General features: G+C 45.0%; 1 protein-coding gene across 1 annotated transcript in view; it reads right to left on the reverse strand.

Annotated features, from left to right (window-relative positions):
* Scn11a (sodium voltage-gated channel alpha subunit 11) overlaps window positions 1-26,700 on the reverse strand; it is an 88,199-nt gene that overhangs the window by 28,199 nt on the left and 33,300 nt on the right. Inside the window, exons 11-16 of the mRNA XM_037208035.1 lie at window positions 15,003-15,132; window positions 13,346-13,584; window positions 11,704-11,898; window positions 7,237-7,593; window positions 2,277-2,678; window positions 728-835 (exon numbers count right to left, since the gene is read on the reverse strand). Of these exons, the coding sequence (XP_037063930.1) occupies window positions 728-835; window positions 2,277-2,678; window positions 7,237-7,593; window positions 11,704-11,898; window positions 13,346-13,584; window positions 15,003-15,132 (1,431 nt within the window). The remainder of the gene's footprint in view (window positions 1-727; window positions 836-2,276; window positions 2,679-7,236; window positions 7,594-11,703; window positions 11,899-13,345; window positions 13,585-15,002; window positions 15,133-26,700) is intronic.

The raw sequence follows: 26,700 nt of genomic DNA on the forward strand, positions 1-26,700 counted from the left end.
ATTAGAGGGGTAGACAATAAGAAAACTACTCTACCGAGACTAATTTCAGCTATCCCAACTCATAGAATAATAGGTTAGGCCAGTGGCTCTGGCTGACTTAACCCTGTAGGAGACATTCCAGCAATGCCTAGAAACATATTTTTTTAAATAAAGGCCAGAGCACAATCATGGATATTTTTCTCAGGATCTGGGCATCTTGGTGTTTTTGAGACAGGGTCTCTCATTGATCTGGAGCTCACAGTCTAGCTGGCTAGTGAGTCCCAGCGACCTTCCTACTTGTGCTTCCATAGCACTGGGATTACAAGCATCCACCACCATGCCTAGCTTCTCATGTGTTCTTGAGATCAGACTCGGGTCCCTGTGCTTGCAAGACAAACAATCTGCCAACTGGTCCATCTCCCTAGAACTAGAGACATATTTAATGTCACAGCTAATGGGATTCTCCTGATATCTGGTGAATGGAGGCCAAGGACCACTACTGGCAGTCATCCTAATGTTCACAGGAAAGCCCACCACAGTGATGCATTGTCTTGCCCCAAGTGTCAACGTAGCAAAACTGACAGACCCTAGCTTATACCTTTGTTTGAGACTCAACCCTGGCAATCATGTCTTCACGCATTCTGTTATCGTCCCACAAGACTATTCTGTGGCATAAACTAAGCTTATTCAAGGCTAAGCTGTGTGGAGGAGTCGCATGCTCCTCCCAACCATACCCTGGGAATATTACCTTCCGAGCACTCTTATGCAGGTCTTCTTCAGAGAACACTTCCATTTCCAAAACACCTGGATCATCTGGGCTGGTGGGCTGCTTGGTCTCCAGAGGGACGTCACAGGTCTGACACACAAAAGCCCAGAGTGGAGTTAATATTTCTCTAGACAGTCCACTTGACATGAAGAGAGTTTGAATTCTGCTCCTGAAAAACTCAACATGGAAGTAATACTGGGAAAGCTACTGAACAAAACAAAAACAGGAATGTATTGTAAAGTTACACAATCAAAACAGTATGGCTCCAGTATAAGACTCATCTAATCCAATTAACTCAGAGATGAAATATCCCTGTGGGGGTGGGAGATAGAGACAGTGTGTGTGTGTGTGTGTGTGTGTGTGTGTGTGTGTGTGTGTGTGGTGAAATGATTCAGAAAGACACCTTATGTCTTTCTGAATCATTTCACCATCCTATTTTTGAGACAGTCTCTTACTGAGCCCAGAACTCACCAGCTAGCTAGACTGGCTGGGCTGCAAGGGGCAGGGATCCCCTGTCCCCACTCCCCAGTGCTCACATTACAGGCACTTACCACCATACCTGTTTTTGTTTGCTTGTTTTAATATGTGTGCTGAGGAACCTGAACTCAGGTCCAAACACTTACCCACTGAGCCACCTCCCCAGCCACAATATGGAGATTTAATATATTTTAAAATGCATCCATTCAACTCAATAACTAATTAATAAATCACTTAATAAATAATACCGGTATGTGTTGCCACAATTTAGTAAAAAGTAAAATTCACAATTACCTGATAGACCATAAAGAGTAAGAAAAATGAAAAGTAATTGAATACAGAGGGTTTCCTACCAACTTAATGTGGTGTCATGACAAAATCTAGAATCACCTGGGACATGAGCCTCTGAGCATGCCTGCAGGAGGTTATCTCAATGGTGTTCATTGAAATGAGAAGACAGCCCACTGTGGGTGGCACCATTCCCTAGCTAGGATCCTGGACTGTGTAAATGGAGTAGGAATTGAGCAGCAGCATGCATCCCTCTCTGCCTCCTGACTACAGATGTGACGTGAGCAGCTGCCTCAAGTGCCTGCTGCCCTGACGGCCCCACCATGGTAAACTGAGTCAGAATAAACCTTCTCTAAGTTGCTTTTGTCAGAGCATTATACCACAGTGACAGAAACAGATGCTAAAGCACAAAGGAAACTACAAAAAGGCCACTTCATAAAAGTGGAAGGTTTGGTGTGGTGATCTGTAAGGACATCTAAAAATGGCGTGTGATGGTGAATCCTGGTTATCAACTTTACTACATCAGAATCAGCTAAAACCCAAGATTTGGTTAGTTAACCTGTAAGGGATTTTCTGACATTCCATATCATGTTGCAAACACAGTGCTCATTTGAAGCCCATCCTGGGATTAGCCTGATGTATCAAATAGCACATACATTTTATAGCCTAATATCCCCGAACAAAACCTAGAACATGCTGGTAACAAGTGTCCTGTGATGGCTGTATGTTTCAGCCACATCTAACCTGAAGTGTGGACCTTCCATACCTGAACTTCAGCACTAACCTGTGAGACGGGTGAGGCTCTGAGTTCATCATGGCATTCAATGTCATCCTCTTCCTCTGCAAGCGGGGCCAAGTGAGCCCTGTCATGCCCAGTGTCCAAAGTCATTTGTGCATCAAACTCCTTCCAGGGCTTTGTATCCAAGGGGATGACGTCTTCATTCTCACTGTCAAAACTTCCTGGAGTCTCTTTTGGCTTTGGTGAATTTTGTCTCCTACATTTCTTGCAGCAAAAATTCTGAAGCGTGTGCGCCACAAAGGCAAAGGCCCGGCGGAACCGATCCAGAGCCAGCTGCACTTTGGTTTTCCTGGTCCCCCCTTCAGGGTTCCCATCCTTCTCCTCATTGCTGAAGGAATTGAGCAGCAAGGCAATGAAGAGGTTAAGCACCTGGAGTGGGGAATAAGAGGAACTTAGCAAATGAAGAGGTGCTTGGATCCCACCCCCAGGCTCACATTCTAGTCAAATGAGACTTCCTGCTCTCTCCTCCATAGTGACAAGATGAAGACTGAAGAAGGAACAGAGACAAGACACACAGCAAATGCAAGTTAAGGAGCACAAACACAGGAAAGGTGTTGGGGATGTCTTTCTGTGTGCTGTGAATGTGTTGCTCTGATTGATTGATAAATAAAATGCTGATTGGCCAGTAGCCAGGCAGGAAGTATAGTATAGGCGGGATAAGCAGAGAGGAGAATGCTGGGAAGTGGAAGGCTGAGTCAGGAGATGCAGCCAGCTGCCGCCATGAGAAGCAAGATGTAAAGTACCGGTAAGCCACGAGCCACGTGACAACTTATAGATTAATAAAAATGGGTTAATTTAAGATATGAGAACTAAATAGCAAGAAGCCTGCCACAGCCATACAGTTTATAAGTAACATAAGTCTCTGTGTGTTTACTCGGGTCTGAGCAGCTGCAGGCCCGAGCAGGACTGGAAAAACTACAGAAAGGTGCATCCAGAAATCATTACACCAAGAGAACCTAGGCACAGAAAGACAAACACCACGTGTTCTCTCTCTTACATGCAGGTCCCACTCTTAAAGTGTTGTAGATGGGTGCAGATATGAGTGTGTGAGTGTGGATGTGAGTACTAGTCATGAAATGGAAAGGAGACTACAAGATGAAGGAAAGATGGGTTCTTTAAAGGTGGAAGTAATAATAGAACACATGTGCCCTGGAAGCAGAAAGGGGGAGGGGACAACAGAAAGGGAGCAGAGAAGAAGGCAACAAGAGCAAGCCTCGTGGGTTAGGAAGACGACTCAATACTTAGAGTTCAAATCCCCAGAACCCACATAAATGCCAGGTGGACTTTGCCCACCTGTGATTCCAGCCTCAGAGACAGCTGGGAAAGCTCTGGCACAAACCAGGCAGCCAGAACAACCACATCTGTGAGCTCTGGCACAAACCAGGCAGCCAGAACAACCACATCTGTGAGCTCTGGCACAAACCAGGCAGCCAGAACAACCACATCTGTGAGCTCTGGCACAAACCGGGCAGCCAGAACAACCACATCTGTGAGCTCTGGCACAAACCGGGTAGCCAGAACAACCACATCTGTGAGCTCTGGCACAAACCGGGTAGCCAGAACAACCACATCTGTGAGCTCTGGAGCAAACCAGGTAGCCAGAACAACCACATCTGTGAGCTCTGGAGCAAACCAGGTAGCCACACACCTGGGCATACATACACACACGTGAACATTCATACACACTCATGACACACCACTACACATGAAAAAAAGAAAAAACCCAAGTTATATATGTAAATGTCACAATTAAATATGTTTTATATAGTAATTAATTTTTTTAATTTAAGATTTATTATTTTTTACTCCTGTGTGTGTGTGTGTGTATGTGTGTGTGTTTGTGTGTATGTCTGTATATGTGTGCAATGTGTAACCAGGTGCTTACAGATGCAGCAGCTGGAGCTCCAGGTGGTTGTGAACTGCCCTTTGCCAAGAAGTGCTTTGAGGGTTTGAACGGATCTAGTCCTAATCTCCAGCTTCACCAGGAGAATTCCTCTTCCCTGCACCTTCTCAGCTATCTCAGTTGGCCACCCATCCTTTCTCAAGGCTCTCTTCCAACGCCCATAAGTGATTTCCGGCTCTCCTGAACTTGTCACCAGCTGTGCAGACCATTTATTGGGCACTCAGGACCAAGCGATCTGTTTGGACAGTTACTTACATCTGCCCCAAGGCCCCTACTTGGTTCTGAAGTTCCAAGCCCAAGGGTCCTCACATGTCTTTATCTCTTCATGTCTTCACTAATATGCATCTAATTAGCCTCTCTGGTGATATCTAAGCTGCTAGCTGCAGGGAAAGACTCAAGCTGCTTACACAGTAAGGAAACCCAACAGTATAAGATGTCTGAAGAAAGAACAAGGGCCTGTTATAACCTGCAGACAGATTAGTTCACATCATTACATAATGCTTCTAGGAATCATAGTCATGAGAAGACCCAGAGGGAGGGCCATTTTTCGTGTGTGTGTGTGTGTGTGTGTGTGTGTGTGTGTGTGTGTGTGTGCTGTGTGAGAGGGGTTACAGGCCAGAGATCAACCTTAGATTTTGTCCCTCTGGAGCCATCTACCTGTTGTTTTGAATTTTGGAGACAATGTCTCTCCCTGGCCTGGCTCTTACCAGCTAGACTAGGCTGGCTAACCAGCAAGTCTCGGGGATCACCTGCCTCCACGTTTCCACAGCACTGGCACGGAAGGACCAGCCACCACACAGGCTCTTCATTTGCATTCATTCTGGGGTGGAATTTAGGTCCTTGTGTGTACATCAAGCATTTCCCACATGAGTCCTCTCCCTAAGCCCTCTTGTGCACATTTTTAAGAATGAAAAGCCCAAAGAGCTAAACAGAGAATTCACAAAACAAGAAATGCAAATGACTGAAAGACATTTAAAGAAATGCTCAACATCCTTAATCATCAGAGAAATGCAAATGAGATACCACCTTAGACCTGTCAGAATGGCTACAATCAAAAACACCAATGACAGTCAATGTTGGAAAGGATGTGGAGCAAAGGGAACACTCCTCCACTGTTGGTGGGAATGCAAGCTTGTACAACCACTGTGGAAATCAGTATGGTGGTTTCTCAGAAAATTAGGAATCGAACTACCTCAAGACCCAGCCATCCCACTCTTGGGCATATACCCAAGGAATGCTGATTCATATCATAAAGATACATGCTCAGCAATGTTCATAGCAGCACTATTTGTAATAGCCAGAACCTGGAAACAACCTAGATGCCCATCAACGAAAGAATGGATGAAAAAAATGTGGTACATATACACAATAGGTACTACTCAGCAGAGAAAAACAATGAAAGCATGAAATTTGCAGGCAAATGGATGGAACTAGAAAAAAATCATCCTGAGTGAGGTAACCCAAACCCAGAAAGACAGTCATGGTATGTACTCACTCATAGGTGGATTCTAGATATAAAATAAAGAACAATCAGACCACAACCCATAGAACCATGGAGGCTATATATATAGCATGGAGGTCCCTAGGATGACTGTAGCTTATAATAAATTTTGGTTTTACTCAATTATTGAAAAAAATAGCGAAATGAATGGAAACACATGAACTATGAACCAAAGGCTGAGGGGGCCCCAGCTGGATCAGGCCCTCTGAATAGATGAGACATTTGATTGGCTTGATCAGTTTGGGAGGCATCTAGGCAGTGGGACCAAGTCCTGTACTCATTGCATGAATTGGCTGTTTGAAACCTGGAGCTTATGCAGGGACGCTTGGCTCAGTCTGGGAGGAGGGGACTGGACCTGTTTGGACTGAGTCTACCAGGTTGATCGCAGTCCTTGGGAGAGGCTTTGCCCTGGAGGAGGTGGGAATTGGGTGGGGGTAAGGGAGGGGGTGGGAGGGGGAGAACAGGGGAACCCGTGGCTGATATGTAGAACTGAATGGTATTGTAAAATAAAATAAAAGGAAAAAAAAGAAAAAAAAAGAATGAAAAGCCCTTCCCATGTTTCCCCAGTGGACATCTCTTTATATCTTATCCACCAAATCAAGTCATGCAGCCTTCCCTTAGCCAGTGGTTCTCAGTCTGTGCTTTTGACTCCCACAGGGGTCGCATATCAGATATCCTGCATATCAGACATTTACATTACAATTTATAACAGTAGCAAAATTACAGTTATGAAGTAGCAATGAAATAATTTTATGGTTGGAGGTCAGCACAACATGAAGAACTGTATTGAAGGTCATAGCATTAGGAAGGTTGAGAACCACTGGCCTAGTCAATCACTGACCAAGAGAACATGGTTTCTACAAGCATCAGGGATAGACGCCATGGGACAGCCCATAAGCGATGTGATACACATGTCCCATGTGTTAGAGGTTTTGTCTCCTGTCTGTATCTTTATCAGGTCAAATTCAAAAGGACATTTTTTCTGTTTTATTTTTATGTGCATGAGTGTTTTGCCTGCATGTATGTCTGTTCACCACATGCTTGCTTAATGCCCGAGGAGTCCAGAAGAGGGCATTGGGTTCCTTGGAACTGAGTTACAGACAGGTGTGAGCTGCCATGTAGGTGCTGTGAATTGAACTTGGGTCCTCTGGAGGAGCAGCCAGTGCTCCTAACCAGCTAGCCATAGCAGGGTAGCTGGACACACAAATTCACAGCAGTTATGACAATGTGTACAAACCTGTGCAAGCCTAAGCCGGACCAAATCCCAGCCTGGAGAGGGGCAGGAACATGAAGTCCCACCCCTACCCAAGGAGATACGCGTAATTGACAGCTGCCAGGAGAGGGTCAGTTTTCTTTAAAAGTGTTGCTCCTGGAAATTAACCACACTTCAGTGGAGGGTCACACATCCAAGAACATGAGCAGTGCAAACTGGACTTGATGGGTTAAAAGAAAAAAAGTTGCATGGGAGGGAGGGTGAAAATGATCAACACATACTGAATGGAAAGAAAACCTAAGTGACTCACCACAAGCTTTCCGACCACCATGATCGACACAAAGACGATGACACACAGTGTAGAGCCTTTCACGGCCTGCATACATTCCCACATGTTCTCAATCCATTCCCCGCAGAGGATGCGGAACACCACCAGGAAGGAGTGATAGCAATCTCCCATGTGCCAGCGCCGCATGCACGGCTCCTGTGCAGTACAGGAGGTCTTGTTGAAGGTGTTGCCAAAAAGCTGCATGCCAACCACGGAGAAAATGAAGACCACAATGCTCAGGACCACTGTCAGGTTTCCAAGCGCACCCACAGAGTGGCCAATAATCTTAATGAGAGTGTTTAAAGTGGGCCAGGATTTGGCTAACTTGAAGACTCTCAGCTGTGAAAACAGATAACAAAAAGGGAAGGAAAGTTACACATCCAGGGAGCTCATCTAGAGCATCACACATCCAGGGAGCTCATCTAGAGCTGTGCTCACACATCCAGGGAGCTCATCTAGAGCATCACACATCCAGGGAGCTCATCTAGAGCTGTGTCACACATCCAGGGAGCTCATCTAGAGCTGTGTCACACATCCAGGGAGCTCATCCAGAGCTGTGCTCACACATCCAGGGAGCTCATCTAGAGCATCACACATCCAAGGAGCTCATCTAGAGGATCACACATCAAGGGAGCTCATCTAGAGCATCACACATCCAAGGAGCTCATCTAGAGCTGTGCTCACACATCCAAGGGGCTCATCTAGAGCTGTGCTCACACATCCAGGGAGCTCATCTAGAGCATCACACATCCAGGGAGCTCATCTAGAGCATCACACATCCAGGGGCTCATCTAGAGCATCACACATCCAGGGGCTCATCTAGAGCATCACACATCCAGGGAGCTCATCCAGAGCTGTGTCACACATCCAGGGAGCTCATCCAGAAAACAAGTGACATTCCTCGACCAGGGCAATTAGGACTTTCAAACCTGGTCACATCCACTGGGCCCACAGTCGTCAGCTTCCTATCTAAAACACTAACTTTTCATTTAAATCTCTTTTTTATCTTTTTATTTTATATGTATGGGCTTTGCCTGTATGTGTTCTACATATGTGAAGTATTGGAGGAGGCCAGAAGAGGAAGTCATGTCCCCTCGGACTGGAATTATAGACAGTTATGGACCACCATGTGGGTGCTGGGAATTGAACCTGCATCCTCTGGAAGAGCAGCCAGTGCTCCTAACTACTAGGCCATCTCTCCAGCTCCTATTAAAATCTTTTAAAAATTATATTTATTCATTTATTTGTGGAAAGGGGGCACACACATCTGATGGCTGTCTTAGCTGGCCTCAGCTGTCATCTGAGGAAAACCCCATTGAAGGATTGTCCAGGTCAGATTGAACACGTCCACTGTGGGCAGCATCACCCTACACACGTGAGTGCCGTGGGGTGTCTTTCTGTACACTGTAAATATATGTTGTTCCCATTAGTTAATAAATAAGCTGCTTTGGCCTATGGCAAGACAGCTTAGAGGCAGGCAGGAAATCCAAGGAGAGAGACAGGAAAGAGGAAGGCAGAGGAGAGAGAGAGGGAGAGAGAGAAAGAGAGAGAGAGAGAGAGAGAGAGAGAGAGAGAGAGAGAGAGAGAGAGAGAGAGAGACTCCAGCCATCACCGAAGGCACAGCAAGATGTCAGCAGACCAGTAGTGCCATGGCCAGGTGGCAACATGTAGATTTATAGAAATGGGTTGATTTAAGATGAAAGAGCTAGCTGGCAAGCGGTGGGGGGGGGGGGACGGACTTCTGGCTACAAGTGGGTCTGTGCTATGTAAGAAACTTAAATTACCATGGGTCTGTGAGCTAGATAGCCAGCCAGTAAGTAGCATCCCTCCATGATTTCTGCTCTGATTCCTTTGCTGTGAGTTCCTGCCCTGACTTTACTCAATGATGGGCTATGACCTGGAAGTATAAGCCAAATAAACCCTTTCCTCACCTAAGTAACTTTGGGTCAAAGTGTTGTATCACAGTAGCAGAATAAAACTAGAACACAGGTTTTTGCACAAATTCTAAATTGTCTTATAATAAAAACCCGGAGCCAGATATTGGGGTAAATGCTGAAAGATCAGAGGAAACAAACCACAGCCACTTCTCACCTCGCCAATTCCACAAATCCTCTGACTGAATGCCTGAGTCCTCAGCCGAAAGATTCTCTAGTTCCTGTCTCCTCAGGCCTCATATGCCTTTCTCCACCCAGCCATTTCACTCCTATCTCAACCTTCCTCGTGCTGGGATTGATGGGGTGTGTGCTTCCCAAATACTGGGTTAAGGTGTGTGTCACCACTGCCTGGCTCTGTTTCTCCCCTAGACTGGATCAACCTCATGTAGCCCAGTGTGGCCTTGAACTCAGAGATCCAGACAAATCTCTGCCTCCCGAGTGCTAGGATTAAAGGTGTGTGCCACCACTGTTGCCTCTGTGTCTAATCCAGCGGCTTGCTCTGTCCTCTGATCTTCAGGCAGATTTTGTTAGAGTACACAATGTGTCACCACGAGAGGTCAAAGTGCAGCTTGCAGGAGTCAGTTCCCCTTCTTCCATGTGGGGCCCACGGATCAAACTCGGGTCGTCGGGCTCGGCAGCAAGCGCCTTTACCCCCCTGAGCCAGCTCACTGGCCCTACAATTTTATTTTAAAATAGCAAATGCCTTGTTCTGGGGCTGCAAGACGGCTCAGTGGTCAAGAACAGTGCTGCTCTGTAGAGAATGGTAATCCAGGGGCTGGAGAGATGGCTCAGTGGTTAAGAGCACTGACTGTTCTTCCAGAGGTCCTGAGTTCAATTCCCAGCAACCACATGGTGGCTTACAACCATCTGTAATGAGATCTGGTGCCCTCTTCAGTATACATAATAAATAAATAATTTAAAAAAAAAAAGGAAAAAGGAAAAAAAAAAAAGAGAGAGAATGGTAATCCAGATCCCAGCACCCACACTGGGTGCCTGGTATCCAGAGCTGATGTTGTCTTCTGGCCTCCCAGGCACCTGCACACATGTGGCATGCATTCAGACACACATACATAAAACTTTTTAAAATTGTTTTTAAGAAATCAACCTTAACTAGATAGTTATGGTGGCACACACCTAGAATCCCCAGCCTTGGGAAGATTGGGAATTTGAGGCCAGCCTGGGCTACCCAGGGAGGTGGATATATGCAAATTTTGGATATATGTAATTAAGGTTAGATGGATTAGTCCAAGATAGTCATTGAACCCACTCAAGAATTTTTTCTATTCAGAATGTTAAGCTACACAATGAAATAAGAAGGGGGGCCGGGGCCAGGTGCAGTGGCACACACCTTTAGCTTGGGAGACAAAGACAAGTGGATCTGTAGGAATTCACAGCCAGCCTGGTCTACATGAGTTCCAGGACAGCCAGGGTTACAGAGTGAGACCCTGTCTCAAAAAGGAGTAGGGAGAATAAGGAAGAAAAGTGGGGAGGAGGGAGGAGGGGGAGAGGAAAGGAGGGGAGGGGAGGGGGAGGAGGGGGGAAAAGAGAGGGGAGGAGGAGGGGGGGAAAAGGAGAGGGGAGGAGGAGGGGAGGGGGGAAGGAGAGGGGAGGAGGAGGGGAGGGGGGGAAGGAGAGGGAGGAGGAGAGGGGAGGAGGAGGGAGGAGAGGGAGGAGAGGGGAGGAGAGGGAGGAGGAGGGGAGGGGAGGGGGAGGAGAGGGGAGAAGGGGGAGGGAAGGGGAGGAGAGGGGAGGAAGAGGGGAGGGGAGGGGGGAGGGGAGGGGGAGGGAAGGAGTGGGGGGAGGAGGAGGGGAGGGGGAGGAGGGAGGGAAGGAGTGGGGGGAGGAGGAGGGGAGGGGAGGGGGACAGGTGAAATGGCTCAGTGGATAACTGCACTTCCTGCCAAGTCTTACACCCTGAATTTGAGCCCCAGGATCTGCAGGGTAGAAGAGTGTCATCAACTCCGCAAGCTGTCCTTTGACCTCCATTTGTGCACACGGCATGCACACCCACACACATGCACACACCACACACACCCACACACGTGCGCACACACACACATGCACATACCACACACATGCACACACCCACACACACCACACACACACACACATGCACACACCACACACACCCACACACGTGCACACACCCACACACACCACACACCCACACACGTGCACACACCCACACACATGCACACACCACACACACACACACACGTGCACACACCCACACGCGTGCACACACACACACGTGCACACACCCATACACACCATACACATGCACACACCACACACGTGCACACACCCACACACGTGCACACACACACGTGCACACACACACACATGCACACACCACACACGTGCACACACCCACACACACCACACACATGCACACACACCCCCACGTGCACGCACACACCCACGTCCACACACACCCCCACGTGCATGCACCCACACACATGCACAATAAAAAATAAGTTTAAGACGGAAAAACTAAACAGAAGAGAGGACTCACCACTCTGAAGGAAGCCAAGAACCTGCGATTTGAGCGGCGACTGTTGCTGTCGGACAGGCTGTTGAGTAGTACATCGGCGAGACTCACAAGGGCAACAATGCTGTCGAAGATGTTCCAGCCATGACGGAAGTAGTGGTAAGGGTCCAGTGCGATAATCTTTAGACACATTTCTGCCATGAAAATCCCAGTGAAAACCTGCAGGGGACAAAGGAGACTCCTGCTGGAGGGTGGCCTGAGGACCAGAGCAGTTGAGAAGAGATCATGAAGTCAGCGTGGTTGCTGCAGCCCCCAAGGTCCAGGCACCAGGCACACAGCAGCAGGCACCTCACTGTACTACCGTGGCTGCAGCCCACAGGGAGGCGCTGAAAGCAGGGCCTCTGACTGCTGAGGCAGGGCTGCACCCTGGAGACCCACACTGCCTCCAGCTACATTTCTGCTTTTATTGATTTCTTAAGTTATCATACAGAGCAGTGAGTTTGATGGTGACATTTGGACACACGCATGCCATTAGACTCTTCTTGTCCCTCCTCCTCGTGGCCCTCCCCCATTCCTCCTGCTCTCTCTCGCTACCCCCACCCCAAGAAAATACATAAACTGGAGAGTTTCCTTATTATAACATTTTAAAAGTATGCATTGCTTTTTCAGTTAGAGAAATGAAACTGTACAAGGAAAAGACTGGATATTCTGGTAAGATTTCAATCCATTAATCCATTAGCTAATTAGAGTAAAGCAGCCACTGACTAATTGTGTGTTGTATCTGATACATGAGAGAGTCATCTTCCCTTGAGGAAAGAAAGATACCTCCCGCAGGAACCATGAATGAAAGTGAGCAGTTGTTCAAAGTTCGGCCTCCTCTCTATCTTAAATTTTCCATTTTAAACGGAGACTTGATCTGTTCAGTAAGAATCAGTGACTCACACCCAGGAAGTCCCCACCCCCTCTCCCCCAAACAATTGATACACTCTCGGGAACATGACCCTCCCAATTCGCAGGCCTGGTTCATCTTCCTGAGAATTCACCTACGAATCAAAACTGCACTGCTTTAGGACAACGGTGTCCCCAGTAACACAGGGGCCGTGGAGGTCATTGCTATGGGTCTCTGGAGATGGTTCACATTTTCTGTTTTCGTGGGGGGAGGAGAATGTTGTGACACAGAGTCTCATGTAGCCCAGGCTAACACTGAATTTGCTATGTGACTGAGGATAACCTTGAACTTGTGATCCTCCTGCCTCTACCTTCTGAGTGCTGGGATCACAGACATGCATCACCACACCTAATTTATGTGGTGTTGAGGATTGAACGGAGGGCTTCATTCAGGCTAGGCAGGCACTCTACCAACTGAACTACATCCCCAGCCCTGGTTAGCATCTTCTGAATTTTTCAAACACTCAGAATGCTACTTTTAGTATTGTCTACTATGGCTTCTACATGGCTAAAGAGACCTTACCATGCTAGAAGGTTAAACTGAGGTCCATGGAAAACCACAGAGGCAACCTGAGCAAAAACTCAGACCCAAAGTCACCTTCTGCCTTTATTCCATTTACAGGAACCAAGGTTATGGTTTGGTTATGTTACTGAAAATGCTTGCACTTCAACAGTTATGATTCAAAATTCCTCATGCTTTACAAGAGCTTAAAATTACCCAGTTTCCTATTTTCAGTAGATTTATAAAAGCGTCATCCATGTCGTGGTGTTCCATGGCCAGGAAGATGGTGTTGATTATGATGCAGATGGTGACGGCCAGCTCAGTGAAGGGGTCTGTCACCACGGTCCTCAGGACCTTCTTTATGCACAGCCACCGAGGGCTACAGTCCCACACCAAGTACTTAGATGCCAAGTTTTTCCCACATGGGAGACAAGGCTCCTGGGATCTTTCTTGTTCTGGAAGAGAACGGAAGGATGGGTAAGGTGTTCGCCTGACCCAGCCCAGCTGCTCTCCGCCTGCGTCCGCCCCTCCTCCCTCTTCCCAGGGTGTTTTGAGACAGGTGGCTAGTCATCAGGTCACAGAGGAGATAATCTCTGCAGACAGCTAGAAGGCTGCAAAGTCAAGTGTCTCAGACACAGATGCAGAGGCCACACAGATTGGCTACATTCCGAGAGAAAGACATAGGTAGCGTAGACTCTGCTTTCTTAAGAGAGTGTACAGGAATGGCTACAACTGCACCGGGGTGGCCGGAGCCTGGGAGAGGAAAAGGTCAGAGAAGGGTGGGACAATTGAAAGTACGTGATGCCTAATGTCGATTGTCAGTTTGGCAGGATCTAGAAATACCAAGGGCACGAACCTCTGGGCATGTCTGTGAAGAAATTCCCTAGATTAACAGAGGTGGGGAGACCTACCTTAAATGTAGAGGGCACCATTTCATGGCGGAGGCTTGGATTAAATGAAAGAAATCGAGAACACTAGCAATCCTCTCTCTCTCTTTCCCTCCCTTCTCCCCTCCTTTTCTCTCTCTCCCTTCTCCCTCTTTCCCCCTCCTTCCCTTCTTTCTTCCCTCTGTCTCTCCCATCCTTCCCTGTCCTTCTTGACCGTAGTCACAATGTGACTCGCTGCCTCTCATTCCTGCCTCCGTGACCTCCTCATCACGATGGAGCTCTTCAACTATAATCACAAAATAAACCCTCCTTTCTTCCTTAGGTGGCCTTTGTCAGGTTATTTTGCTGTCAAAATGAAAAAAAAAAAAAGAAAAGAAAAAAAAAACATACACGGGCACTCTGTCGGCTACTTAAGCTCAGGTCCTTAGGTACCTGCATCCCTAATTTGCTGGATTCCATTTCAGGGACTCGCAAAGACCAACTACAGGCATATAATTATTCAAAAGTGCTAAAGGGCCCGTACACTCCCAATCTTTCATGGTCTTGAGCATCTATCTATCCCTTGCCTGGGGCTCCACTGCTTGCTGTTAATCGGGGCTAGCAAAGGGTCTTGGCTTAACTATATGGCCTTCTTTGGCCCATACCAGATTCCTGGCTCTAAATTTGATAACCACTACTGACCGATTCCTGGCAAGGTCTTCAGGATTCTGTTTTTGGCTGACTGTTGTCATTCAGACCTCCTGAGGTTGCCCAGCCAGTGTGTGAGGTGTTGTCTATACTCTCTAGCCAGGGGCCCACCTGGGGTGGGGGGAGCATCACTCTCAGGAAGGACCATTCCACTCCAGCCACGTTGCTGACATGCTCCTGAGACATGAGGAGTCTCTCCGCAGTATGGCACCGTGGGCTGGTTCCCAAGAAACCTCCTCTGTGAGGGGCTTCTGGAGGGTTGTAAATAAGTCAGGCTTTCCTTCCAAGGGAGAACTTACCTTGCATGGTGATGGTCAGGATGCTGACGGCACTCAGTGCCCTCTGCCTGTGGAAGGGGTCTACACGCTCATCAAAGAGGTCCATCGGCAAGTTCTGGGACAGTCGTTTGGTTTGCTCAAGGAGCTGTGGCTGTAAGAGAAAGCACAGCAGGCCTTCTAAAGGCAGGAGTCGACACTCCCCGAATTTCATGAAGACGTCAAATGAAGATGCTGAGCACTAGTACAGAGCGCTCTACTGTGTCTTCACAGCATGTTAGATGTTCAGTGTTCTTTGCCCATGTGGAACAGACCAGAGGAAGGGGATTTAGTCATTCGCTGTCCTTATACACGCACATTTCTGGAGTTTGGCCTTAAGTTTTACGGTTTATTCACTTTCAACAAAGAGCAAACAAAATACTCTCTACCTTAATGATAAGAATAACTTTGAAGGATTAATAAAATACTAGCATACTTTTTAAAAGAAGAATAATTTTTACTAGTGAGCATCACCCATATCTCAATTCTGTGTATCTCATGACCTACTCAGTATCTTTGCTGGGATGACCCATGGGCACCTCAACACTGTCCAAATGGAAATGGCCACCTTTTCCACCTCTGAAGTATGTCCTTTCTTGTCTCAACAAATCACCAACTTTAAGCCACAAGTCTAGAGTCCACTCCATTCAACTCATTCACCAGGCGTCACCTTCTCACTTCATCGTTGCTTTTTGATATTTCCTATGAATGGTGAACACTCCCTCCCAGAAGGAGGGAGGCTCCTAAGACTCAGGAAGCTAAGGAAACCCTCAAGATTCATGAGATTTGGAAAATTAAAAGATCCACAAGGCCAAGTCATGAGGATTTAAAACATTTTACTTTGCAAGTGCATATGACAGATGAGTAGAAGTAGCTGTCAGAGAACAACTTGAAGCGACTGGGTCTCTCCTACCCCACTACTGGGTCTCGAGGATTAAAGTCAGGTCGCGGGCTTCGGAGCCTTACCTTACCCCGGGAGCCATCTCACTGGACCTGCTTCCGTGAGACTGTAAAAGCAGTAGACAGTTGCTGGAGAAAGCCACCTCTGGCTGACCGGATACAGCTGTCCATAGACTTCTGGGTATTTAACTTTTGGGAGTCATCACCCATGCTGGGGAGGGATTTTCAATGATACAGGTGTGTTTTAGTCCCCCAATGTGCCTATGAGACACCCCAATAAAATCACTGGGTCACCAAGCTAGGCTTGGATGGAATTCTTTCTTTGAACTGTCACTGATGCCCTGCCTGGGTGAGGAGATGTTTTATTCTCCACAGGAAAAGCTACACATTGCTCCAGCCCTCATGCAAGCTGCTGCCACCTTTTGCTTGGGGTTACTGTGGCAACGTCTTAATTGGTTTCCTCTAGTCTCTCCTCCAACCCCCTCTCTTTGATGTGTTTGGCTTGTTGAAAAAGAAATTAGAGTTTCAGACAGAGAGCTTTAAATCATATAACTAGGCTCAAACATATCTTCATTAGTCAAAATAGCAGCTATTACAATCAACACGTTTTTGCCAACAAGAACTAAGTTTGTTTATCCAAATAGCATACAAATCCCTGCTTTGGGGTTCCATGGACTCTCAGAAAGCCTTCTCTGCATTCTGCTGGCTGTGGAATTGTGTTCCCTGCAAAAAGTTGTCAAGATGCTTGAAGACACGATAGAAGGTTGGTGAGATCAGGTGAAGGCGGCAGATGAGATTGATTCCCTATTCACTAACTTTTGAAGGCTTGGTTGCGTGGTGTGTTCAGGCTTTGTAGTGGGAGAGAACTGGCCCCTTGCTGTTGGTCCAGGCCAGCTGCAGGCGGTGCAGTTTGGGATGCACCTCCTCTACTGAGCACACCCCTCACATGTGATGTTGTCGCTGCAGGAAATGAGACTGGTGGCAGACCACCCAAGAGTGCCCGGGACTTTTTCTAGAGCAGGCTTGGTTTTTGAAAGTGCTTTGTCATAACCAGTCACCGCTGGATGTTGTATGTATCTGGTCCTCGGATGTCACAATTCAGTAGAGAAACGGTCTGTTGTTGTATAACATGAGTTCAAAACATGTTTTTTAGATTTCCAGTCAGCTCATGAGGCATCTACTGTTGAGTTTTCCCAGCTCTCCAATGTGCTTCAAATGTCAAATGACCTTAAATGTTGAGCCCATTGACAACTTCTCCTCAAGCTGGAAAAGGAGGCGCTTCGATGGTTGGTGCTCATCAACCACCGCCTACCCCGATGGCTGGCCACCATGCCCTTCATCTTCAAGCCTCTTGTCTCCTTCACAAGACTTACTGGACCTGCACTGGACAGTCACTAGGAGTCTCTGGGCCAGTCACTGATGTCATGGGTCGTCTCTGCTGCTTTGTGACCCATTTTAAAAGCAATCAAATTAAAAAAAACCACTCAAAATTTCATTTTGTCTAACTTTGTTTCCACAGGGTAAGGCAGAGATTCTCCACCTGTGGGTTGCTACTGTTAATATTCTGATCCGCCCCTTGAAATCCCACCCCCTTGGCACCACCCTGTATCCTGACGTAAAAGCCTCGTTCTAAGGAAAAACTCCTCCCCTTCCTCTATCTTTCACTTTTCCTCCATCGAGGTTTGCACCCTCGACCTCTCTCTCTTCTTCTCTCTCTGTCTCTCTCTTTCCTATCTTTCTCTTCATCTCTCTATTATAATAAACTCTCCACGTAGATGCAGCATCTGGGTTGTGAATTACTGGCTTCCGCCACCATGCCCGCATGCCGTGCATCTGCCCAGCATGTTTTCCTGCATGCGCGGGATACCCTCTGGGTCCCCCACTCGGCGCCCAGTGTCACCAGGCGATTGCACTGCTGGCAGTCTGAGGAGCTCTGGGGTCCTGTACCATCTGCCATTCTTCAGGCTGAGCACCGTTGGGGACTCTTCACCCTGCTGGATCGATAAGATTCCTCCTTTCCCTTCTGGCCATTTTCCCACAAATGAGGATTCGTCTTGTGTCACTCGCTGGTGCCATGTGTCTTTCAGTCTCTAAGCCTATCGGCCATGTCCCTGTGCGACAGCATCTGGAAATGGCTTGTCCCCCTCAATTCCATGGCCCATAGCCTTTGTGACGACAGTCCATTGGCTATCTTGCGCCATTATCGTTGGCCCTCGCTGATCCTGTGGGACGCTGGAGGTCAGTCGGCTGGGCCTTATTGTGGAAAATGAGCCTATGGCCTCCTGCCCCTACTGCCGCTGACCCATGGCTTGGGTTTGTTCCCCTGTGGCTGCTTGTACCATGCTGCAACCTGGAGTGGGAGGTCCCTCTCTCCCACCCGGCTACTTCTCCGTCATTCTTTCACAAAGTCTATTTCCTATGTGCAAATGGAAATGTATGATTAATATGGCCATTTATATTTCTTTCTAACTTTTTTGTTTGTTTGTTAGTTTTTCAAGACAGGGTTTCCCTGTGTAGCTTTGCACCTTTCCTAGAACTCACTTGGTAGCCCAGGCTGGCCTCGAACTCACAGAGATAATCCTGGCTCTGCCTCCTGAGTGCTGGGATTAAAGGCATGTGCCACCATCGCCCGGCCTCTGACTAACTTTTAAATGCTTCAATTTATCTGTTCCTTATCTGCTCAGGGGAAAAAATGACCATGTGGTCAGGCACCATATTTGGAAGGCAGGTATGCTCACCACTATACCACCAATGCCGCACCAAGGCACCATATTAGATAGGGGTGATCACCTGATCAGGTGGCACCATTTTAAATAAGGGCAATCTCATGATCAAGGTGACATCTTAAATAAGGGCAACCACATGGTCAAGCCGCCATCTTGGCTATCTAATGCCCATTGACATTCCAGGAAACTAGACCCAATATTGTCAGTTGATATTTATTAATAAAATTGTTCTTCAATAAGACACTTGAGCTTCTTTTTATGCAGAACAAAAGAGGTATTATATAACCTTAAGAAATTATTTTTATTTCTATATAAATTGTTCAGGATGGAGTTTCTGGTCCCCTAAGAGAGTCCTTTTCCTTTCCTCAGAGTTGGGCCTTATCCTGACTCACAAGCCCCTTTCTCTTGTTCATTTGGCCTTGGGATCTTTCTCCTGTCACTCTCCTTTGCCTTCTCAGGAGACAGCTTTAAAAAATTATTATTTCGGCCCGGCGGCGGAGACAAGCAGACGCAGGTAGGCCTGTGGAAGCGGCCCGTGGAGGTAGACGGGCCCGGCGGCAGCGGCCAACAGGAACATTCAGGCCCAGCGGCAACTGGCAGAGACATTCAGGCCCAGTGGCGGCCCACAGAGGTAGACAGGCCCAGCGGCAGAGACAAGCAGATGCAGGTAGGCCTGTGGCAGTGGCCCACGGAGGTAGATGGGCCCAGCGGCGGCAGCGGCCAACAGGGACATACAGGCCGGGCGGCAGCCGGCAGAGACATACAGGCCCGGCAGTGGTCCGCAGAGGCAGACAGACCCAGCGGTAGCTGACAGGGACATACGGGCCCCGGCGGCGGACCTCAGAGGTAGACAGGCCCAGGGACGCAGACAAGCAGACGCAGCTTGGAACAAGGACACCTCTAACCCCCACACCTGGGGAAGAAGCTATCTCCGTGGGTCAGAACCAGAACGAATCTGAACACTCCGTCTGAGGACAACCCAGGGCCCAGCTGCTGATCCTGTGAAACCCAACAACTTGGAGGTGTTGATGAGACTACCCTGCTCAGCTGAAACCCATCTGGGAGAGAATTCAGATGCCTACAGTTTGAAGTCTGAAGAAACAAGATCAGCTGAGGAGTTGACAAATGAACAAAACGTGACCTGGGAACACAGAAGAAGGCGCTACCCAGCCACCAAAACAGATCACCAGAATCATAAGTATATACTTCACCGACTGAAATCAGCTGCCCCTGAAGAAATAGCCCAATAGCACCAATTAAACCAAGAACCTCTACTAAACCAAGACTAAAAATTATAACGAGAGGCATTCTCAGACACAGACACCACCTGCACCGCACAGAGAAAGAGATGAGTAGACGCCAGTGCAAAAATACAGGCAACAACATAAAGACCTATATGGCAACATCAGAACTTAGTGATTCTACACCTGCAAGACCTGAACATACCAAGACAGAAGAAACAGAAGAAATCAACCCTAAAAATGACTTTAAGAAGATGATAGAGGCCCTTAAAGAAGAAATAAAACATTCCCTCAAAGAGGAAATAAAAACGTTCCTTAAAGAGGAAATGAAAAACTCCCTTAAAGAGGAAATAAAAACTTCCCTTAAAGAGGAAATGAAAAATTCCATTAAAGAGGAAATAAAAAACTCCCTTAAAGAAATGGAAGAAAAAATGAACAAAAAATGGGAAGAAATCAAATAAAGCCAAGAAAAAGCAATTAAACAGATGAAAGAAACATTCCAAGATCTGAAAAAAGAATTTGAGACAATAAAGAAAACACATGCTGAGGGAATGCTGGAAATAGAAATCCTGACTAAACGAACAGGAACTACAGAAACAAGCATAACCAACCGATTGCAAGAGATGGAACAGAGAATCTCTAACACTGAAGACACGATAGAGAAAATAGATTCATCAGTCAAAGAAAACACTAAAGACAAAAAAGTCATAACACAAAACGTCCAGAAAATTTGGGACACCATGAAAAGACCAAACCTAAGAATAATAGGGATAGAAGAAGGAGAAGAATACCAACTCAAAGGCACAGAAAATATATTCAACAAAATCATAGAAGAAAACTTTCCTAACGTAAAGAAAGAAATACCTATGAAGATACAAGAAGCTTACAGAACACCAAATAGGGCTGGATCCAAAAAAAAAGTCCCCTCACCACATAATAATCAAAACACTAAACACACAGAACAAAGAAAAAATATTAAGAGCCACAAAGGAAAAAGACCAAGTAACATATAAAGGCAAACCCTTCAGAATAACACCAGACTACTCAATAGAGACTATGAAAGCTAAAAGATCATGGACAAATCTCATGCAGACACTAAGAGACCACGGATGCCAACCCAGACTATTATACCCAGCAAAACTCTCAATCACCATGGGCGGAGAAAACAAAATATTCCAGGATAAAACCAGATTTAATCAATACCTGTCCACAAACCCAGCCCTACAGAAAGCACTAGAAGGGAAAATCCAACCCAAAGAAGCTAAACACATCCATGAAAAATCAAGCAATAGATAATCCCACACCAACATACACCACAGAAGGACAACACAACACAACCACAAAAAATAACAGGAATTAACAATCACTGGTCATCAATATCAATGGTCTCAACTCACCTATAAAAAGACACAGGCTAACAGAATGGATAAGAAAACAGGACCCATCCATCTGCTCATACAAGAAACACACCTTAACTACAAAGACAGACACTACCTCCGAGTAAAGGGCTTGGAAAAGGCTTTCCAAGCAAATGGACCTAAGAAACAAGCTGGTGTAGCTATCCTAATATCTAATAAAATAGACTTCAAACTAAAATCAATCAAAAGAGATAAGGATGGACATTACATATTTATCAGAGGAAAAATCCACCAAGATGAAGTCTCGATTCTAAACATTTATGCTCCAAATACAAAAGCACCCACATTCACAAAAGAAACACTACTAAAGTTTAAAACGCACATCAAACCCCACACATTAGTAGTGGGAGATTTTAACACACCACTCTCACCAAATGATAGATCTACCAGACTGAAACTTAACAAAGAAATAAAGGACCTAACAGATGTTATGACTCAAATGGACCTAATAGATATCTACAGAATATTCCATCCTAACACAAAAGAATGTACCTTCTTCTCAGCACCCCATGGAACCTTCTCAAAAATTGACCACATGCTTGGACACAAAACAAATCTCAACAGATACAAAAAAAATGGAATAACCTCCTGTATCTGGCGCCCAACGTTTGTGTTACGAATTCATGAAAAAGCTGTTTGCCTGTGGCCTTGTGAGCCCCATCTCAGGCCCAAGCTACACTCAGGCGGTTGTGGTGGCGCACGCTGGTAGGATTTGCTGAAGGAGACAGAGGCAGTAGGATCCCGAGTTTGAGATCGGCCTAGGAGGCTTGGGAGAAGCTTTGGCCTGGACTGAGCCAAAAACAGTGGTGGGACCATGGAAGCAGTGGCTACTGCTCCACGTTGCCAGCTCCTTCTCATCATGTTGGTGACTGCGGTGATGCTGCTACCTGGAATGAAGGGTTTACCACTGCTGGTTCAGAGAAGAATTGCCAGGACCATCGTGTTACAAGAAAGCATCGGCAAAAGTCAGTTTGGAAAAGTTTGGCAAGACAAATGGTGGGGAGAAATTGTTGTGAAGATTTTCTGTTCTAGGGAAGAATGTTTATGGTTCTGAGAGACAGACATTTATCAGACCAAACCACAGAGGAGGCACAAAAAAAAAAAAAAAAAAAAAAAAAAAAGTCTGCAGGAAACCATGACCATGCCTAACAGTGACTTTGAAATCTTCAAAAAGATGACAGGATCCTACAACGATGATTCCACATGGACTATGATAAAGTCATTAAGCTGATTAATACCATGGAAAAATCGACTTTGGACTACAAACTGGTCAGGACAATTTCGAGAGGACTAGCTGAGATGATACAGCCTGGCAGACTACTTGAACAAGGACTTGAAACAAGCCCTGAACTTTCCTATTATGCAGAGACTGGACAAATGATACAGGACTTGATGATTAACCCAAAAATTTTCTTTTTGAGATTCCTAAAGATATCTTCACCCTAGAAAGCAAAAAGAAAAAGAGAATATAGATATGAGATAGATCATCGAATCTACTCTGAGAAAAAAGATAAAGAAATAATAGGATAAATAGGTAGATCATTGAATCTACACTGAAGAAAAAGGGGAAGATATAAAAATGACAAAAGGTAGACTACTGAATGTATTATGAAAAGAAAAAAAGAGAATATGGATATGATAAGATAAAAAGGGAGATTATGAATCTACTTTTAAAAAGGAACTACTTGTTTTAAATAAGATAAGTAATGAAAATTTTTTGGTCTGAGTTTATCAGATGTTACTGGACTGGACATTGTTAATATATATATAATGGAGTTTTTTATCTGAATCTGTCAAATGTTAATGGACTAGACATCATTAATGTAATTTTTGGCTGTATATATTGTATATACTTATTGGATAGTTTTTTCTTGTATTAGTTATAAGCTTTTTTAATTTTAGACAAAAAGAGAGGAGATGTGGTGGTATTGTGTTCTCCAAAATATTGTGTACTCTAATAAATTTATCTGGGGTCAGAGAACAGACAGCCACTAGATACAAAGGCTAGAAAATGGTGGCACTCACACCTTTAATCCTAGCATTCCAGAGATAGAAATCCCTCTGGATCTCTGTGAGTTCAAGGCCACATTGGAAATAGCCAAGCATGGTGACACGCCTTTAATCCAGAGCCAGCCTTTAATCCCAGGGAGTGGTGGTAGAAAGCAAAAAGATATATAAGGCGTGAGGACCAGAAACTAGAGGCATTTGGCTGGTTAAGATTTTGGCTGGTTAAGCATTCAGGCTTTTGAGCAGTAATTCAGCTGAGACTCATTCCGGATGAGGACTCAGAGGCCTCCAGTCTGAGGAGACAAGACCAGCTGAGGATCCGGCGAGGTGAGATAGCTGTGGCTTGTTCTGTCTCTCTGATCTACCAGCATGGACCCAATAACTCGCCTTGGGTTTGATTTTATTAATAAGGACTTTTAAGATTCATGCTACATGTATCTTATCAGACCACCATGCCTTAAAGTTAGACCTCAACAACAAAAATTATAGAAAACCCACAAACTCATGGAAACTGAATAATGCCCACCTGAAACATCAATGGATCAAGGAAGAAATAAAGACAGAAATTAAAGATTTCCTAGAATTCAATGAAAATGAAAGTACAACATACCCAAACTTATGGGACACTATGAAAGCAGTGCTAAGAGGAAAATTCATAGCTCTAAATGCACACATAAAGAAGATGGAGCAATCCATACCAATGAATTAACAGCACAACTGAAAGCTCTAGAACAAAAAGAAACAAACTCACCAGGAGAAATAGACGCCAGGAAATAATCAAATTGAGGGCTGAAATCAATGAAATAGAAAACAAGAGAACAATACAAAAAAATCAATGAAACAAAGAGTTGGTTCTTTGAAAAAATCAACAAGATAGACAAACCCCTAGCCAAATTAACCAAAAGGCAAAGAGAGAGCACCCAAATTCACAAAATCAGAAATGAAAAGGGAGACATAACAACAGACAACAAGGAAATCCAGAGAATCATCAGATCATACTTCAAAAACCTGTATTCCACAAAAATGGAAAACCAGGAAGAAATGGACAATTTTCTGGATAAATACCACATACCAAAATTGAATCAAGACCAGATAAACCATTTAAATAGACCAATAACCCCTAAAGAAATAGAAACAGTCATCAAAAGTCTCCCAACCAAAAAAAAGCCCAGGAACAGATGGTTTTCAGTGCAGAATTCTACCAGACTTTCAAAGAAGAACTAATACCAATACTCTTCAAAGTGTTCCACACAATAGAAACAGAAGGAACACTACCAAACTCTTTTTATGAGGCTACAATTACCCTGCTACCCAAACCACACAAAGATGCAACAAAGAAAGAGAACTACAGACCAATCTCCCTCATGAACATTGATGCAAAAATACTCAACAAAATATTGGCAAACCGAATCCAAGAATACATCAAAACAATCATCCATCACGACCAAGTAGGATTCATCCCAGGGATGCAAGGATGGTTCAACATACGAAAATTAGTCAATGTAATACACCATATAAACAAACTGAAAGAAAAAACCACATGATCATCTCCTTAGATGCTGAAAAAGCCTTTGACAAAATCCAACACCCCTTCATGATAAAGGTCTTAGAAAGATCAGGAATACAAGGAACATTTCTAAACATAATAAAAGCAATTTATAGCAAGCCAACAGCAAACATCAAATTAAATGGAGAGAAACTCAAAGCGATACCACTAAATTCAGGAACAAGACAAGGCTGTCCACTCTCCCATATTTATTCAATATAGTACTAGAAGTTCTAGCTAGAGCAATAAGACAACAAAAAGAGATCAAAGGGATACAAATTGGCAAGGAAGAAGTCAAACTTTCACTATTTGCAGATAATATGATAGTATACATAAGTGACCCCAAAAACTCTACCAGGAACTCCTACAGCTGATAAACTCCTTCAGTAAAGTGGCAGGATACAAGATCAACTCAAAAAAATCAGTAGCCCTCCTATACACAAATGATAAAAGGGCTGAGAAAGAAAGTCAGAGAAACATCACCCTTTATAATAGCCACAAATAATATAAAATACCTTGGATAACACTAACTAAACAAGTGAAGACCTTTTGATAAGAACTTTAAAATCTCTAAAGAAAGAAATTGAAGAAGATATCAGAAAATGGAAGATCTCCCATGCTCATGGATAGGTAGGATTAACATAGTAAAAAATGGCAATCTTACCAAAAAGCAATCTACAGATTCAATGCAATCCCCATCAAAATCCCAGCACAATTCTTCACAGACTTGGAAAGAAAAATACTCAACTTTATATGGAAAAACAAAAGACCCAGGATAGCTAAAAGAATCCTATATGATAAAGCAACCCTTGGAGGCATCACCATCCCTGACCTCAAACTCTACTATAGAGCTATAGTAATAAAAACAGCTTGGTACTGGTATAAAAAACCGACATACGGACCAATGGAATCGAATTGAAGACCCTGACATTAATCCATGCACATATGAACACCTGGTTTTTTGACAAAGGAGCCAAAACTATACAATGGAACAAAGAAAGTATCTTCAACAAATGGTGCTGGCATAACTGGATGTCAATATGTAAAAGATTACAAATAGATCCATATCTGTCACCATGCACAAAACTCAAGTCCAAGTGGATCAAAGACCTAAACATAAATCCAGTTACACTAAACTTAATAGAAAAGAAATAGGAAGCACTCTTGAAGGCATTGGCACCGGAGACCATTTCCTAAATAAAACACCAACAGCACAGACCCTGAGCACAACAATTAATAAATGGGACCTCTCGAAACTGAGAAGCTTTTGCAGGGCAAAAGACACAGTCAATAAGACAAAAAGACAGCCAATAGAATGGGGAAAGATCTTCACCAACCCCACATCTGACAGAGGATTGATCTCCACAATATATAAAGAACTCAAGAAAACTAGACATCAAAGTACTGAACAGTCCAATTAAAAAATGGGCTAAAGAGCTAAACAGAGAATTCACAAACAAGAACTACAAACGGCTGAAAGACATTTAAAGAAATGCTCAACATCCTTAATCATCAGAGAAATGCAAATCAAAACAACTCTGAGATACCACCTTACACCTGTCAGAATGGCTACGATCAAAAACACCAAATGACACCAATGTTGGAGAGGATGTGGAGCAAAGGGAACACTCCTCCACTGTTGGTGGGGAATGTAAACTTGTACAACCACTGTGGAAATCAGTATGGCAGTTCTTCAGAAAATGAGGAATCGAACTACCTCAAGACCCAGCCATCCCACTCTTTGGCATATACCAAGGAATGCTGATTCATACCATAAAGATACATGCTCAGCTATGTTCATAGCAGCACTATTTGTAATAGCCAGAACCTGGAAACAACCTAGAT

Source organism: Peromyscus leucopus, chromosome 7 (genome assembly GCF_004664715.2).
Source record: "Peromyscus leucopus breed LL Stock chromosome 7, UCI_PerLeu_2.1, whole genome shotgun sequence".
Taxonomy (NCBI): domain Eukaryota; kingdom Metazoa; phylum Chordata; class Mammalia; order Rodentia; family Cricetidae; genus Peromyscus; species Peromyscus leucopus.